At 27.4% G+C, this 19,458-nt stretch overlaps 2 protein-coding genes across 11 annotated transcripts in view; one reads left to right on the top strand and one right to left on the bottom strand.

Annotated features, from left to right (window-relative positions):
- The window catches only part of LOC127290462 (PI-PLC X domain-containing protein 3-like), a 44,367-nt gene extending 36,798 nt beyond the window's left edge, over positions 1-7,569 (bottom strand). For 5 of the 9 annotated variants that reach the window (XR_007844359.1, XR_007844356.1, XR_007844355.1 and 2 more), the window contains exon 1: positions 7,390-7,509. Coding sequence is in view for 3 of the 9 variants with exons in the window: in XM_051319036.1 (XP_051174993.1) it covers positions 7,390-7,569 (180 nt within the window). In the remaining 6 variants the exon portion in view is untranslated. Of the gene's footprint in view, positions 1-504; positions 668-7,389 lie in introns of those variants that run through there. The other 4 variants (XM_051319035.1, XR_007844357.1, XM_051319036.1 and 1 more) reach the window with 4 other exon arrangements.
- Positions 7,570-7,592: 23 nt separating this feature from the next.
- LOC127290460 (protein GDAP2 homolog) overlaps positions 7,593-19,458 on the top strand; it is a 70,406-nt gene continuing 58,540 nt past the window's right edge. For both annotated transcript variants that reach the window (XM_051319030.1, XM_051319029.1), the window contains exon 1: positions 7,593-8,157. The gene's annotated coding sequence lies outside the window, so the exon portion shown is untranslated. The remainder of the gene's footprint in view (positions 8,158-19,458) is intronic.

Below are 19,458 nucleotides of genomic sequence, written 5' to 3'. Positions count from 1 at the left end.
CCATAAAACACTGTTTTTATATAAAAACTCAATTTTATTTAAATCGGGCACGTAAACTGATTTTAATAACTATTGAGAAATGTTTTTTATTCATCTAAGAATCATAATCAAAAAGTATTTTTAAGTGCCAATTCATTTTTATTTAAACCACCTTCTGGCGCACCGTGCAATAGTGCCAATTCGTTTATTAAATAAATTAGTAACTGTTTCGACTAATTTTTAGTAAAAAATAATAACCAAATGATGATAGAAATGTACCAATTTAGTAAATAAGGCCTGTTTAAAATTAATCAAAATGTTTCCTAATTTAGTAAGAAAACGAATCTGGACTCTTGAATTAGTCAAAAATTAGTAAATTACTAATTTAGATTTAGAGATTATTGAACTATATTCCATCAATCAAAAGTGTTGACTATTCTAGAAAATTATTTTCTGACTCTTCCATCTTGAAAAGCAAAGAAAACTTTAATTATTCAACTATTTAAATAATTTAAATAAACTTACCGGGAATGGCCAAATGAATTATGGGTATATTGCGAATAATAGCCGGAAGCTGCGTCATCCAAAGTTCTAAATTTTTACACAATGATTCTTCATTATCCATTTTATAAATACAGAATTTTACCAAAAGTAAATAAATTTGACTTTGGGTGAGAGAATTAAGTATGAGTCTAATGTATATAGTTTAAATTATCGTTAGTAGAATTTTATAATTCTAATTATATTTGAATGTAAAGTGAACATTTAAAAGTAATTAGATGAAATATTATTTATCACTATCATTATTATTAAAAAAAATATAATTTTATAAATTAAATTGACATAAATTTAAAACCTATTAGATTCATTTGTTAATCAATTGTTTCATAATGTTAAGATAATACATGGTGTAATGTACATACAAATGTATATGACGAATTACAACATTGTATGTCAAATGAAAAAGTGATTTTGAATTGTCTTATCGTAGTTCCATTAAAAATTTTTTCTTTTGTGTTTTTTTTTTATTTAAAAATCAATTATAATGAGAAACACGCTTTTTTTCAAAAACTATAGGTAAGCTTGTGCATTTCTCTATGCCGATTTGTATTTAGAAAAAAAGAAATATTTTTTTCGGACAGTGATATAAAAATCTGGCATCAGAATCTTAAAATTTAAAAAGGTCGAATCAAAAATGGCGGATGAATTATATTCAAATATAAACTAAACAATATAGGAGCTAAAAGTATTGCATCGATGAGAAACACCCTTTTTTGAAAGTAAATACACCAATATGATTTTTTAAAAACTGACTGAAAATACAGTGAAACATCACTGAGAAAAATGTTTAGTCAGAGCAACCAAAATTTGGTTAAGCCAACAAAAAAATTTTGTTGGTATTTAAGCAACCAAACTATTTGTTTGAGTGAACCAAAAAATTTGGTTGAGTTTAGTTGATGTTTAGTTAGCGCAACCAAATTTTTTTTGTTAGGTCAACAAAAATGTTTGGTCGATCAAACAAACAGTTTTTTTTGTAAAATTAAAAATTTTATTCTACCTTATTTCTTTTCTTCTTTTTTTTTATTTCATTATTTATTTATTATCCAATTTAACATTGAATTTATATTTATCCAATTGAAACAATTGTGGACTTTGAAAAATCTCATCTCCGCCTGGGATCGAACCTCTGTTTTAAAACTGAAAGTCGGGAGCTCTGACCACTGGACTAGCCATTATTGTGAGAGATTTCAACTAACTGTTCTCTTAAGGTATGAGCTGAGAGTGAATTAAATTATTTGGTTGTCGTAACCAAATTTTAATTAGGACAACAAAACAAACATTTGGTATTTTGGACCAAACTATTTCGTTGTGTTTACGAAAATATTTTGTTGTCGTAACCAAATTTTGGTTGGAATTTAAAAATGTTCAACCAAATAATTTTGTTGGCCTAACCAAATGTTTGATTGAGATAAATCTACGACTTTGTTTCAGCTAATCTAAATTTGGTTACAGGAACCAAAATTACCTAACAAAACAATTTTATTGCAAACACTAAATTTTTTTTCAGTGCATGCAATCAGTGACACCAATATCCCTAAATAAAAATTTTCAAGCGAATACAAAATGTTTTCAAAATTCGTGAATTTAAACAATTATTTAAATATTTCTTTAAACAATAAGAATTGTTGGACACAATTTGGTATACAATTTTTTAAATCTCAATTCTTCGCCTGAATTAACTTACGCAAAATGCTATAGAAAATTCCTAATATTATTTTATTTTTTCTTTAAAAATTGTGAGGCTCTTAAGAGCATTTGAACCTTCGTGACGTCACAAATCATGGCGCATGACACGCAAACTTCTCACGTATGTGAAAAACAAAATTTTAAATATTTTTTAAAAAAACCTTTTGGAAAATGTTCAGAATAACATAGACTCTGTCTGTTATGTGAGGAAAATTCAAAATTTTGCGTTTGAAAAGTTTTTTAAACAATGTTTAAGTTGGTTGTCACAAGTAAGGAAAAATACACGAATTGCTTATATGTAGGCCATTTTTGGAAAGACCAGGATAAATAACTATTATTATAAATAATAATTAAAATTGTTTATTACTAATTAAACAATAAATTGTTGTTGTTTATTTACTTTAAAAAAAACATACAAAAATGCAGTTTTTTCCTAATTTTGCTATTTGCAAATTTCAAAGTTGTGAAAAATATTTGTTTAAAAATTGAATAATTCTTCAATTTTTTTAATAACTAATTATTTAATACTTCTTATGTTTTTTTCAAGAAATCTCTGAAAAAAACAGTTTATTTCTAATTTTGAAATTTACCAATTTAAAAATTGTGAAACGTAATATTAAAAAAATGAATTAGTTTTCAATTTTTTAAATCAACAATTATTCTTTTCTATCAAAAAAAAAACAGATATAAATTGAATTTTACAAAAACACTTTTAACAAACCAGTTTTTGGAGAATTTTTCAAATTACTTATCTCAATGTTGTTAAAAATAATAACTAAAAAGCAGATTATTCTTCAATTTAAAAAAAAAAAAATAATTGTTTTATTGTATAAAAATAATAGAGACATGCTGATTAATTTTTTTTGAATTTGTATGGAATTTTTTCATTTTCCAGGAAAACATTCTATTTTAAAAAATGGAATAAAATTGATTATTCTTAAACTACTAAAATTTAGGTTCAATTGGTAGGTTTATTTGAAGGTTATTACGTGATGATTTAAGGTAAAAAAATAAATAGAGATTTTGTATGTAATTTTTTCATTTTCCAGGAAAACATTCTATTAAAAAAAAATGGAATAAAATTGATTATTCTTAGTCTACTGCAATTTAGGTTCAATTGGAAGGTTTTTTTGAAGGTTATTACGTGTTGTTTTAAAATAAAAAAATAATAGAGACATGCTGATTAATTTTTTTTGAATTTGTATGTAATTTTGCTTCCTCGTGGAGGAAGCTTTGTAGTCCTTTCGTTTATAAAACTTTTCAAAGTGGCGGAAACCAATTTTTTTCTTTATCGAAATATATTATATGTGCGTGTGTATCCCTTTTTTGTTCAGAAGATAACTTTAACAGGTTTTAATGGATTTAGATAAAATTTAGTAGGCTCATTTATCATATTAATATCTCAAATCTGACTAACGGATTTTGAAAAATACTCCAAAAAAAAAATTTTATGGTCTTTTTTCCAAAAAATTTTTTTTAATCGAAAAAATTTTTAAATAGAAAAATTTAAGGTTATATATAATAATATCGTATTTTTAGGTCAAGACAAATCGATCGATATATATGAAGTATTCATTTGAGGTAAATTTAAAGAATTAATAAAAGTTAAATAATCAACCATTCACATTTTGGTTAAAAAATTTTGTGATTTTTTAAATTAAAGTTTATATATGAAATAATTCTATTCCTTAGGTCAAGATGAATCGATCGATATATAAAGTATACATTTGAGGTAAATTTAAAGAATTAATGAAAGTTAAAAAATCAAAAATTCACATTTTATCAGGGTGTCAATTTTTTTCTACACTTTTCAGTGTATTTTGTGCAAGAATATGCAATAAAATCGCCTGCCTAAGAAAAATTGAATTTTTTTGGTAAGTTTTTTATGCTTTTGGATGCGTTTTTGGTCATAAAAAGGGTCTTCCTCTACTCGGATCTGGGTGTCAATTTTTTTCTACACTTTTCACTGTATTTTGTGCAAGAATATGCAATAAAATCGTCTGCCTAAGAAAAATTGAATTTTTTTGGTAAGTTTCTTATGCTTTTGGATGCGTTTTTGGTCATAAAAACGGTCTTCCTCTACTCGGATCTGGGTGTTAATTTTTTTCTACACTTTTCGGTGTATTTTGTGCAAGAATATGCAATAAAATCGTCTGGGTAAGAAAAATTGAATTTTTTTGGTAAGTTTTTTATGCTTTTGGATGCGTTTTTGGTCATAAAAAGGGTCTTCCTCTTCTCGGATCTGGGTGTCAATTTTTTTCTACACTTTTCACTGTATTTTGTGCACGAATATGCAATATAATCGTCTGCCTAAGAAAAATTGAATTTTTTTGGTAAGTTTCTTATGCTTTTGGATGCGTTTTTGGTCATAAAAACGGTCTTCCTCTACTCGGATCTGGGTGTTAATTTTTTTCTACACTTTTCTGTGTATTTTGTGCAAGAATATGCAATAAAATCGTCTGGGTAAGAAAAATTGAATTTTTTTGGTAAGTTTTTTATGCTTTTGGATGCGTTTTTGGTCATAAAAAGGGTCTTCCTCTACTCGGATCTGGGTGTCAATTTTTTTCTACACTTTTCAGTGTATTTTGTGCAAGAATATGCAATAAAATCGTCTGCCTAAGAAAAATTGAATTTTTTTGGTAAGTTTCTTATGCTTTTGGATGCGTTTTTGGTCATGAAAACGGTCTTCCTCTACTCGGATCTGGGTGTTAATTTTTTTCTACACTTTTCTGTGTATTTTGTGCAAGAATATGCAATAAAGTCGTCTGCCTAAGAAAAATTGAATTTTTTTGGTAAGTTTCTTATGCTTTTGGATGCGTTTTTGGTCATAAAAAGGGTCTTCCTCTACTCGGATCTGGGTGTCAATTTTTTTCTACACTTTTCAGTGTATTTTGTGCAAGAATATGCAATAAAATCGTCTGCCTAAGAAAAATTGAATTTTTTTGGTAAGTTTCTTATGCTTTTGGATGCGTTTTTGGTCATAAAAACGGTCTTCCTCTACTCGGATCTGGGTGTCAATTTTTTTCTACACTTTTCAGTGTATTTTGTGCAAGAATATGCAATAAAATCGTCTGCCTAAGAAAAATTGAATTTTTTTGGTAAGTTTCTTATGCTTTTGGATGCGTTTTTGGTCATAAAAACGGTCTTCCTCTACTCGGATCTGGGTGTTAATTTTTTTCTACACTTTTCGGTGTATTTTGTGCAAGAATATGCAATATAATCGTCTGGGTAAGAAAAATTGAATTTTTTTGGTAAGTTTTTTATGCTTTTGGATGCGTTTTTGGTCATAAAAAGGGTCTTCCTCTACTCGGATCTGGGTGTCAATTTTTTTCTACGCTTTTCGGTGTATTTTGTGCAAGAATATGCAATAAAATCGTCTGCTTAAGAAAAATTGAATATTTTTGGTGATTGTAAAGAGGAAGCAAAATGTTCATGTAATGAACATCTGAATTTACAACTTGTTTTCATTTTCCAGGAGAACATTATATTTAAAAAAATGGAATAAAATTGATTATTTTTAGTCTACTGCAATTTAGGTTCAATTGGTGGGTTTTTTTGAAGGTTATTACGTGTTGTTTTAAGGTAAAAAAATAATAGAGACATGCTGATTAATTTTTTTTGAATTTGTAAGGAAATTTTTTTATTTTCCAGGAACAAATTCTATCCCAAAAAATGTAATAAAATTGATTATTCTTAGTCTACTGCAATTTTGGTTTAATTGGTAGGATTCTTAGAAGCTATTACGTGTTGTTTTAAGTTAAAAAGTAATAGAGACATGCTGGTTAATTTTATTTGAGTTTGTAAGGAATTTTTTCATTTTCCAGACAACTTTTTTAATGTACTTCAACTTATTCGCTTGAAAATCGTTACTCGGAGATTTTTGGTGTTGCTGATTATGAATCCGGTGTCCGTTTTTCAAAATTCAAAAGGGCGGATCCAATATGGCCGACGACCTTTGAAAAAACTTAAAGTATTTATCTCGAAATAGTTACTCGTGGTTTTTCTGGGTCACTGATTACAAATCCGGTGTCCGTTTTTTAAAATGGCCGTTTCAATATGGCGGTCGAATTTTAAAAAAATCTTTCGGTATCGCTTTAAAAATCGCTACTCGGGGGTTTGTGGGCTCGCTGATTACAAATCTGATGTTACTTTTTTAAAATTCAAAATGACGGAACCAGTATGGCGGATGCATTTTTTTAAATTTGACGCGGTTTTGCTTGAAACTCGTTATTCAGGTTTTTAATTATTTTAGATTTAAAATAATAGAAGGAAAAAATTGATTAAAATGTGAATTTATTATCTATCCTAATTTAATATTTAATTGTTTATTTATAATAAAAACTAGCGACGTATTCCTCGAACGCTGACGCTCGCTCGGGCGAAGTTTAACCATATGATACGTACTGAATTTATAAAATTTCGTTACATTTCTACGTTTAATGTAACGATTAAGAAATAAATATAAAAATGTAAAAAATAATTACAACCGATGTTTGTTTTTATATAATAATAACATAATAATAGATATTTTATTATATTATAATATGAATATGCTGTTATAATTTTTTGTCTGCCTTTGTTTGTTTATTAAAAATTTTTACATTAAATAAAAATATGATTTGGGATATTAATTAATTTTTTCAAATAATATGTTACTTGAAAGGCGCTGCTGATTATTTGTAGCGCTGCCTTTTAAATTTTGGTATTGAAAATAATTAATTGTATTCTTTGCATGAAAACGAATCGATTAGAATATATAAAGTTTACATTTGAGGTAAATTTAATAAATTAATAAAAGTTAGAAAATAAAAAATTCACATTTTAGCTGAAAATTTTTGTATTTATTTAAATTCAAGTTTAAATATAAAATAATAGTGTTCCTTGCATTGCAATAAATCGATATAATTGTAAATAATTATAAATTATATATTATTTTTCATTAATTTTTAGAAATATCAGCTAAAATGTGAATTTTTGGTTTTTTAACTTCCATTAATTCTTTTAATTTAACACTTTCCCTCTACATTCTATTGCATCAAGTAACTCAACAAAAGTCTTCTTTATCAACAGCAATTTCATGTACTAAAAAATCTACTTATCCAAAGTAAAATTATAAATCTACAGAAATCTTCTTTACCCAACAACAATTCTTAGAATACATACCTTTATTTCACATAAAACAAATTCTGTGACAACAGATGGCAGCAAATCAATAACCCTGAAAATGTAGAACACCATTATTATAGAGTTAACTTCCAGCTGAATGACGTCGCTGTGATCTGAGATCCTGGCAAGAGGCGAGCAGCGACCAACGTCGTGTGCGCGCTTATACGACAATCGCATTCCTCGTCGCGAGTGAGCGCAGGTCCTCCTGTTAAAAAACAAAAATCATCATTATTATCATCATCATCATCACCACATTGTGGAATCTCATTTGTGTATTAAATCAGACGTAAAGGCGCGCAATCACAAACAGCTCTCTCTCTCTCTTTCTCTCTTTTTATTCTCTCTCACACACGTTTATCTTTCTGTGCTGTGTTGAATAAATTTTTTTTTTCTATTTTTCTTTTTTTCAATCACCATTAAACGTGAATGAAAACAAGTTGTGTGTTAAAACCGAATCGTTACGAATGAAACGGAACGAGATATCGAGGTCGTGTTGTCCGAGCATAAAGTGTGTCTTCATTAGGTGACACAAAACAGTATTGTCGCGACTCGTGTTTTGACGTTTCTACAATCGTCGTCCATTGCCCGGTTTTCTGTTGGACAATTTGGACGCACGCAAGATAATAAATAGAAGCGATTTGAGCGGGTCGTCGACGTTGCTGTTATATTGTCATCAAATATTATTGCTCTCTCTCTCTTTCTCTCTCTTTTTCTCTCTCAACGACGATCACTTGGAGGGGGAGAAAAAAAGTAAACATATTACAGGTATGTTGGTTGCGCATGAATATTTTTATGCATTGTAAATTCCCATTTCTCCTTAAAAAAAGATAAAAAAAAAGAACATCCGGATTGAGAAAATGATCTTGAGATTGGTTAATGAATTGAAAATTCATAAATTCTCTTTGTTTAAGAATTCTTCTTTTTCTTCTTCTTCTTTGTTGATGGTCTAAAGTTTGGAATCGTTTATTTTGATCTCGATTTTGATGATATTGATGAATATCTTCATTGACAATTTTTGTTCATCTTTATCAAAAAAAAAAAAAAAAAATTTTTTGCTAAAATTGTGACATTCTTGCATCTTAATTAGATAAAGATATCTTCAATGAAGTTTTCAATTTTATCTTAAATCATGATTATCAATTCAACTGTAGAAAGCAAAAATTCATTTTGTCGCTTAGGACGATATTCACAAAACATGATACACGAAAATCATTCTTAGCGACAATGTTTTTTTCTTTATATGGTAGAATTGTAGTGCTAAAAAAAACTGCAATGTTCAATGCTACATGAGTCAATCTCATAGTATTAAATCAGATTTGACATTAATTATTCCCACTGGTAAAGCTATACTTAATAACTGTCAAAGTTAGTTAATATCCTACAAAAATTTTATTTTAAATAAATTTATAAGGTTCATATCACTGTTTCTGTTAACTGAATGATATACATAGTATGTAACAAGATCTATATTTGGGGCATTCTATGGGAAATTTTTATTGAAAATTTTGTTTTGTCCGAAACATTTTTTTTCAAAATCTATATGAAAAATAAGGAAATACGTATTTTTTTATTTTTTTTAATTAATGAAAATGAAGGAAGTTATGATTTTTTGAAATTTAACGTCAACGAAGAAACTATGTTTTTGGAACATTTTTTAATCTATTGTACTAATAAATTAAAAATTATGCTATATATGAAATTTGTTCATTTTTTCTCAAATTTTTCAAATATGTGCTAAAAAATAACGTACCTATAACACAAAAAAGAAAAAAGTTAAAATTAAACTTATAAAGTGAGTTTTTTCAAAAGAGACACTTTCGATTTTTAATTTTTTTTTTGCATTACAATCTCTGATGACTGAAGAATTTTTTCCCCTATTTGCGAAAGTGGTACTTTTAGTTTTTAAATTACTATTTACAATTTTTAAGCTTGACGCAACGATTTTTAGTATGTTTTTATGAAAATTAAAAAAAAAAACAAATGAATGTTAATGGAAAAAGGTTATATTTGTAGAAAAAATGCTTAAATTCTGTGAGCCGTACTATAAAAAAAATATAAATAGTAATTTAAAAACAAAAAATACCACTTTCGCAGATAGGGGAAAAAATTCTTCAGTCATCAGAGATTGTAATGCAAAAAAAAAATTAAAAATCGAAAGTGTCTTTTTTGAGAAAACTCACTTTATAAGTTTAATTTCAACTTTTTTGTTGCTTCTGTTATAGGTACGTTATTTTTTAGCACATATTTGAAAAATTTGAGAAAAAATGAACAAATTTCATACATAGCATAATTTTTAATTTATTAGTAAAATATATTAAAAAATGTTCCAAAAACACACTTTCTTCGTTGACGTTAAATTTCAAAAAATCATAACTTCCTTCATTTTCATCAAATAAAAAAATAAAAAAATACATATTTCCTTATTTTTCATATAGATTTCGAAAAAAAATATTTCGGACAAAAAAAATTTTCAATGAAAATTTCCCATTTACATTCAGAAAAAAATTTCTTTCAATCAATCAAATTTTATGAGATTTATGAATTAATTTGTTAGAATTTTTATAGAATTTTATTCGATACAATTTTCTTGTTGCAAAATTTTTATTCCTTCAAATTATTTTTTTTTTTTTTGACAAAATTTCCATTAAAACGATTTTACAGAATTTTTATATAATAGTCAAACATTTATTTCACTGAATTTACAATTTTTCGCATTATTATTTGAAAGAATTTTCCTTTTTTCCGATTTTTGATATTTCCAGTATTTTTTCCATAACCGAAAATCCATTTAATTATTTCTATTTTATCAAATTTGTTTCGAATAATAATAGTCGATAGAAACAAATCGGCGCGAATTTTAAAATTAACCAATCAAAAATTTTCTGGATAATTTTTCTGATTGGTCAATTTTAAATTCAAGTCCAAAAGTTTCTGTCAAAAAAATTAATTCAAACAAATGAAAGTTCTGTTAAATGAAAATTCAAATAGATATATTCTGTTAAATGAATTTTTAATTCAGTAAAAATTCTATATTGTAGAAAATTCGATTATACATGGTAATTTTGTGAAAAAATAATTTTTAATAAAATATAAATTCGACTAAAAGAAAATTCTATCTAATAAGATTTTATCAAATAAAAATTCTATCAAATTAATTTCAGTTATTTTTCATGCTTTTCAATTTTGTTTGAAACAACCAAGGGGGAATTTAATCAAGTATAGTCAAGTGTACAATCTTCTTGTAATACTCTTCTATATGTAATATGTAATAGAATTTTTTTAAAGATTTTTTCATAATCTCAAACCATATTCCATTATAAAAAATAAAAAATAAACAATTATTGACAATATTACATTATTTTTTAATTTTTGTATTCATGGAAAAAATTGAAATTTTTCAAAATCTTTAAAATTGATACGAAAATCATAAAAAATTGACAAGCAAAAAATAAGATTTAAGGGATTAAACTATGTCTTCAAGTTGTTCAAAAGCTCAAAAAGGCATAAAACTATAGACGCAAACATTATAATCATTCCGAATTTTATGTCAGTTTTCAAAAATTCAAAATGGCGGATCCAATATGGCGGACTTTTTAAAAATTTATCAGATTCAATTGATACGTGTTACCTACTCAGGGAGTTTTTGGGATGTCTGATTACGGAATTGAGGTCAGATTTGCAAAATTCAAAATGGCGGATCGAATTTTCAAAAAATTGTTCAGATTTTTATGGAACTTGGTATCTAGGGGATTTTTGGGGTCGCTGATAACGAATCTAAGGTTATATTTTCAAAATTCAAAATAGCGGATCCGATATGGTGCGGATGTTGCATAGAATGTCAATTAAAATTTTTCTTTTATGCAATTAATTCTTTAAATTTTAAATTAAAAAAAATACATAATTGCCAAAATTTTAACATATACCGAAAAGTATCACTGCGATAAATGTGACGTTATGTTATATTTGTACAAATGTTATATGTGCGTAAGTAAAAAACATTTTTTTTTTTATCAGTAACACTTACCACGCTCAAAGTCACTGACATTGTAAGAAAAGTTTCAAAACATATTGGTGGAAAATAGTCTTTAGAAGCTTAATAGTTTATACAATATTATACCTTGGCTCATTTGTATATATACATATAGTATATAATATTAAGAATAGTCTTTTTTTGCCTTACCTTCAATTTAATTGAACAAGAAGAACTTTAGTTAAGCATGCTTTTATTTATATATATATATATATATATATATATATAGGTATACATTCTGCCCACGTGTTCTTTCGAAACGATTGTTTTTAAATTACTCATTTCTTCAAATGGATTTTTTTAGTTCGAGAAAATAGTAACTCAATCATATTTATTATACAATTACATTAAAAGTAATAATTTACACATTGATAGATGGAAATTGTTTTTTAAAAAAAAATTTTTTAATTTAAAAATCCAATTTTATTAATTCAAATATTCATTTTTTTATTCTAGTATGTTTTTTTTTTAATTTTAAGATAATCAAATAATTATTTTTAAATGTTGACAAAAACTGACATATTCTTTATATATATTATATGAATCATAAACAGGATTTTTATTTTTATGATCTATAATCATAGTTTTACGTTAACATCTGTCTGTTTGTCCATACGCGCGAATACAAAAAAAACTCGTTTCTCACTAATACTAATAAATCGTGAAAAAAAAATTGTAATAACATTTTGTTCTTTTTTTCAATATTTATGTTAATGTCAAAATCCATTAAATTTAACTTTACAACATTTTAACTTAGAAAGTATTATATTAAAGCATTATAAACATTTAAAAAAAAGTATGCATATCATAAACTATAATAATAACGTCAGTTAACATTTAGAGTGTGAATTTTTTTTTTAAATATCGCTGTTAATATATTTTTAAAATATGTGAAAAAAAAAGAATTTGTTTGACCATAATTGGACCTGGCTTAAAATTTTTGTAAAAAGAAGTAATTTTTTTGAAAATTTAAAAAGAAATTGAAGAATACATATGAAAAGTATAATTTTAATCTTTAGGCCGCACTCTCACCTCTCGGCTGCCTGTCTGCCTGCAGGAGTTGTCATGACAACGTGTAGGAGTAACAGAGATAGTAAATTCAAATTTGAATTTTCTCTCTCTCTTACTCCTGCACGTTGCCATGACAACTCCTGCAGGCAGGCAGGCAGCCAGAAGGTGTGAGTGCGCCCTTAAATTGCAAAAAATATAGTAAATTAGTTTTCTAGAATTTTTTGCACCAATTTGAAAAATTCACATAAAAACGGACAATTATTTAAAAAACGAAAACTTTTAAAATTGATGCATTCTTAAGGAAGTTATATGAAGATTCAAAAATAAAAATTCATTAAGATTTTGAATTTTTGAAAAATTCATAACTCGTAAACATGCAAAAAAAAAAAATAATTGAAAAAAATTATGAGAGATAGTCTCAATTAATACTAAAAGGAAAAAAAGTTAAAATAAAGAAATCAAAAATGTAAATGGGGCATTCTATGGGAAATTTTCATTGAAAATTTTTTTTTGTCCGAAACATTTTTTTTCGAAATCTATATGAAAAATAAGGAAATGGGTCAGAATTTCTCAAACGGATCACCTAAAATTCAGAAATTTTTTTTTAAATCAAAAATCATTTCTTTTGACTCCTTACATGGTAAAAATAAGTCCCTGAAATTTTTAGGACAAAAAAAATTTTTTTGTTAAAGTTATAAACAATTGAAATTTTTTGCAGTCTTATTTTAAAAAAATTTTTCTCGAGTTCCTATTCACCTATTAAAAAAAGGGTTTTTCTCGTCTTAAAATGTAGTTTCTAAATATAATTTTTATTTTGAAAAAATTTCATATTTAATACATTTTTATGTTATTTATTTATAAAATGTTATTAAAAAATAGTGTTCTTGACGTCCTACAGAAAATTAAAATTTTTTTTTTTGAATTCCCTACACAATTTTGTGTAAGAAACCGTTGAGAAAAAAAATGAGACTAAAAAAAAAAATTTCTGAATTTTAGGTGATCCGTTTGAGAAATTCTGACCCAAATACGTATTTTTTATTTTTTTATTTGATGAAAATGAAGGAAGTTATGATTTTTTGAAATTTAACGTCAACGAAGAAAGTGTGTTTTTGGAACATTTTTTAATCTATTGTACTAATAAATTAAAAATTATGCTATATATGAAATTTGTTCATTTTTTCTCAAATTTTTCAAATATGTGCTAAAAAATAACGTATCTCTAACAGAAACAAAAAAAAAGTTGAAATTAAACTTATAAAGTGAGTTTTTTCAAAACAGACACTTTCGATTTTTAATTTGTAATGCAAAAAAAAAAATTAAAAATCGAAAGTGTCTGTTTTGAAAAAACTCACTTTATAAGTTTAATTTCAACTTTTTTGTTGTTTCTGTTATAGGTACGTTATTTTTTAGCACATATTTGAAAAATTTGAGAAAAAATGAACAAATTTCATATATAGCATAATTTTTAATTTTTTAGTACAATAGATTAAAAAATGTTCCAAAAACATAGTTTCTTCGTTGACGTTAAATTTCAAAAAATCATAACTTCCTTCATTTTCATTAATTAAAAAAAATAAAAAAATACGTATTTCCTTATTTTTCATATAGATTTTGAAAAAAAATGTTTCGGACAAAACAAAATTTTCAATAAAAATTTCCCATAGAATGCCCCAAATGCAAAATAGTGTCTGATTTGGCGTGGAATTCCTCATATATATATGACATTTGTAGGAGATAATGGCGAACAGCTAATTTTAATTACGTGTATATATATATATATAATTTTAAAGTAGATTATCTCAAAATTGATGATTCTTTGTTTTTATATTGTCAATCTTTTCTGTTCAGTTTGTTTTTAATAACAATTGAATATATAATATATGCGATAAGAAAAAAAAAACGTGTGAAAAAATCATTATCTGTCTCTTGTGCACAGATGTTGATGAGAAAAATTGATGTCATAAAATATGAAAGCATATGTTTCATACATATTAATGAAGCAACTGAATGATAAAGAAGTATACATTTTTCATTAAAATATGGTAAATCTAGTGGAGTTTATATTTTGTAATTTTTGTAAATGAATTGTCTACTATGCTATGAGTTGGTGAAATGATAAAATATATTTTCATAAATTAGGAATAAATTATGATACTTCTCCTACAACAAAATGATAATAAATTATTATTATTATTATTATCATAATGTCACACTGAAAAAAGGGTTTGGTATTAACAACCAAACGTTTGATTGGTATTTAAGCAACCAAAATTTTTTTTGTTGAATCAACAAAATTTTGGTTGTCCCAATCAAACTTTAGTTAGGATAACAAGAATCCTTTTTTTCTAATTTTGATTGTGTCAAACAAATTTTGGTTGCTTAAATACCAACCAAACGTTTGGTTGTCAATACCAAACCCTTTCTTTCAGTGCATTATTATTATTACTATTATTTTTATGATTATTATTAAAATAAAAATTATTGTTACTTTTGGTTATTATTAGTATTGTTTCTATTATTAATAGTACCATAATTATTTGTAATATTTTGTAGACATTTTTAAAAGAAATTCAATAAAATTTATTGTGGCCATAAAAAAACAATCACGTTTTTTCACTTTGTATTTTGGTTTCTGTGTCATTTTTATAGTCTAAGGGCCAATAATGTAGCATTAATAGCACGAGCATATGTGTTTTCAAGTAATTAAATTAAAATGTAAAAAAAAATCTTTCTCCCTTGATAAAAAAAAAGTAACGTCAAATATATAAAAAAAAAATTGTAGAAAAATTCTAGATTTTTTTCTAATAGTATATTATAGTTTAAAACTTAAAAACAATATTGCGTAAAATTATATTTTAGACAATTTTTTAAAATTATTTTTTAATCATTTTTTATTGCATTTTATGAACAACATATAGGTATTATATCAAAAATAATATACGTTACGTATATATATATATATAGTTTTGACAATGTAAGAATGATATATTATTGACTCATTTTTTATTCCTTTGAAATTTCATAAATTCTACGAGACTTTTGGAGTTCTTACAAGAAGTGAACTTTTTTAACATCGATTTGAAAAGATCACACACAAGACTTTTTCTTGCGTATGTAAATTGAGGTAATACTGTAAAAGTGATGAGCTTTAAAATTTCTAATATCTAAAAAAAAAAAAAGCTTTTTCAGGTAGTTAATGTAAAGAAAAGGTTGTTTAAAAAAAATTTCTTTTTATATTCACACATTTTTTGCCAAACTTTCTTCTTTTACTTTTGCAATTACAAATTTTATCTTTTTTTCTCACTTTTTTTTTTTTTTAATTTTTGACCGAAATTTTTTTGTAAACTTCAAGTATTTGATGCCAATAAATAGGAATTGATAATAGAAATAGAATTTCTAGTTAATTTAAAAAAAAAATTCCCTCTCGTAAATGACTAGTTTCTTGAGAATTACGGAACATATAAACAAAAATTTAAAAAAAAATTTCAACATAATCCCTAATTCTCGAGTGGAATGCTTCTCCTGATATTTGTTTTCCATTCCTTTTTATCATTCAAAGTAGAGGTAGTTATTACATGTTTGATTAAACCCTACAATATGTATATACTTATAACAATGAAAATTCACATGGGAATCTTCTCAACAATAAGTTAGGAGACCTATATTTTAGTTGTGAGCTAATATGTCCCTAATTAAAATATACATTATCTGGTACATTTGCGTTGAAACTTGAAAATTGTAATTTAAACTTTAGCCTAACGAAGAAATATATATATAGTAGGAATTTGAAGTTCTGATCTAGTTTACCAAAGAGAGACAGAGAATTGTGATAAATGATAAAGATCAACCTTCCTTCTTTTAATCATTAATATCTGTATTTACTATACGACATTAAAGAGTAATTGAGATATTGATTAATCTATTAAAGACCACGTATTATAACTTATATACAATAATTCCATGAAATTTCATTATTCACGAATTCGGTGAAATAATTCCGATATATAGTGAAACGTAATTACTTAATATTGTTACAATTTCTGAAAATAGAATTATATATCTATTTAAAAAAAATTATACGTAAAGTTAAATATAAAGTTTAATAAACTTTTTTAAGAATTAAAAAGTATTACTGAGAATTGTGAATTAGCTTTTAAAAGTATTATTATTTGCCTTAGCAAACGATTTTTAACATTGAGATTTATTTTCTACTAGTTGGGAATAAATATAGTTTACAAAAAACCACAATAACCGTTTTAGACCTTTTCATTTCTAAATTATATATTAATTGCAATGTTTTAAATAAGTTTTAATGATTTTATACCCTGGCGGATTAGCTCGATCAATCTCTAAGCGAATTTGATCAAATTTCGTTCAAGTTTAATTTAAAGTAAACTATATATTGCATGTAATTAGTGCAGTATGATGAAAAAAATGATACACGCAAAAAAATCGTCACCTGGAACAGCGATAAGTTTCTCTGGAACAGAGATATATATTTCTCTAGAATAGCGAAAAAATTTCCTATTTTAGTGAAACATATCGCTATTCTGGGTGAGGATTTTTTCGTTTAAATACTGCTAAATTAGTTGTTATTTAGTTGATTTGTGGAAGAATTATGTCAAGCTTTAAACTTCGTAGGTGAAAGTTTCTGAGATCTTGCTTTCGCGACCTTTTCATTACCGAACAGTCTTATCACTTCCTCGAGGGCTAATCGGAAAACTGCATTCTGTACTGGTGATATGGTTGTAATTCGCCTTAACACTGTATTTCTCTTTGGATAAAAAGCAGTTTGGGTTTCTCTCTTGCAGTCTGCAAACTTGTGATCAGCTTCACCGCACTTAAAACACACAGTTAATCTGTCCGTCGCCTTACAAGCTTTTTCTACATGTGACTATAATTTAGGTTCCGGATCTTAAAAGGATACACGCTCAAATTTACATTACAAGTTTTGGCCTATGGTGTTAAAATTTTTAAATTTTCAATATTAAATTCTAACGATAAAAATCAACTGTTAAAATTTGATATTGAATAATTTCAAAATTTTAACTCCAGAGACCAAAACTTGTGATGCAAATTTGAGAGTGTGCCCTTTTAATATCTGGAGCCTCAATTAAGGCATCAATGACACCTTGTGACCATCACTCTTTTCTCTATTGAACACAACATAAAACCTATCTTTATGCACCCCAAATGCTCCAACTTGTCCGTCTCTTCTTGTTCGGTGACTACAACTGCGAGCTTCATCCCTTACTTGTTGGGTCCGAATCACCATCATGCCTCTTGGCTTTTCGTGCACTTCTTCGTCAGTAAGATAATCCAGGTCGCAGAACTTCAGTGTGACCCTTCGATCCATCGTCTCCACTTTTCCTATGCTTCCAACCACTTTGGTAACCTCCGTGGTTAATGCCTCCTTCTTTGGAGTCTTCTACAATTTTTATTTATTTATTCAATCACAAAGATAGAGATTCCTTCTACTGTTAGTAGATGCGACGTGCCAAAAAGGTGTTAAAAGAAAAGTTGCTGAATGCTCCAAATACCACTGTTTAAGTTTTACCGGGGGTGAGACCATTTACCAACAAAATTTTGGTTCATCAGTTCTACTGGTTAGTTAAAAAATCTTGTACACTAAAGCGTCGATCGAGAACAGACGAATTTGCAGTGCTGTTCTCGATTGACGCGATTCTTATCACTCGAAAATAAAAACCTCAGGGCCATGTGAAGTGCCGTACGTAACAATGTGAATTTTATCTAGGGGATTTTCACTAGTGGGGCACTAAATACACTTTAAATTTAAAAATCACAAGTACGACCTCAAGTGTTTCTAAGCTCTGTTTTCGACTGACGTGTTCTTGATTGACGCTTTAGTATACTTTAAACACGGACATCAGTTATCCCAGTATGGGGCAATATATGAGGCTCCCGAAAATACACTGATAGAAATAACTGGCCAATATTGCCAGAATTATTTGTATGCTTACCATACAAAATGATTGGAATAGATACAGCCATACTTGATGGCTATTTTAATCAAAATTGTGTCAAACTGAAAAATCTAAAGATAACAAAAGAGCAATGTGAATATAACTCATGATTATAAAGGCCTGCTCATCATTGTGAATTAACCTTATACAACACTTCTGCCGTAGATTGCGCATCTGATGCACCAAAATTTTTTCCGTGCTGTTAATGTTACTCTGAACGGAATTTAGTAAATCATCTAAAAATGACATAGGGCCAACTTAAAATCACTTCCCTACAAAGTTTGCTCAGTACGTCGGCACACGTCATTCCGGTTGCAACTTGGGTCACCACTGTAGAACCACTCGTTTCCTTCTTCTTACTGGTTTATTTAGGATTCGATGCTTTCGTCACCTTCGCAATCTTTTTTACAAGAGGTGTCTCTTATTCCTTCTTCGCTCTGGCGTTAATCTTCTTTGGACTACCAGAACTTTGTTTTTACGCCTCCATATAACTGCGCGTTGAAGCTGCTTCTCATGGATACGTTCTCTTTGTTTGTTTCGGTCTTTATTCTTCTTGTTCTTGGATTTTTTTTCTAAGGCCTACCAGAACATCGGTGAGTGGAGCTTAACTCGGAGACGGAACCTCCACGAGATCCCCGCTGGATACTTTGTGTCCCTTCTCCCGCTCAAGATTTTCGAATCTTGCACGGGCGAAGGGAAACAATGCTAACCGTCTCTTCCCGGAAGGGCACTCGGTCTTCTTTTAACGCCGCTTTGGTTCCTAAGAACCTTACAGCGGCAGTTTTTCCATACCCGCTCCCCATGGTGCATCGGTAGTGAGGAGGCTTGCCAATCACCGCCGTTTCACCATGCTGGTAGTGTTTTCGCGGGAAAGTAGATAAGCTTTGTTAACATCAAGAGTATAATCCTTAAGGACCCAGGAATCCCAGTCGGCCTAGCCGACTCTAGCGCAATTCTGTTTGTTTCGGTCCTTCAGGATTGTTTATGCAAAGCCTACACCGCCACCAAGGCGACTGTCTCCGTTATCAGCTAGGACTATGT

The sequence above is a fragment of the Leptopilina boulardi genome, unplaced genomic scaffold (genome assembly GCF_019393585.1).
Source record: "Leptopilina boulardi isolate dan_hultmark-lab unplaced genomic scaffold, ZJU_Lbou_2.1 LbouV2_69, whole genome shotgun sequence".
In the NCBI taxonomy this organism is placed as follows: Eukaryota; Metazoa; Arthropoda; class Insecta; order Hymenoptera; family Figitidae; genus Leptopilina; species Leptopilina boulardi.
Note: the sequence above shows the minus strand (reverse complement) of the source record. Positions and strands in the feature narration are given on the sequence as shown.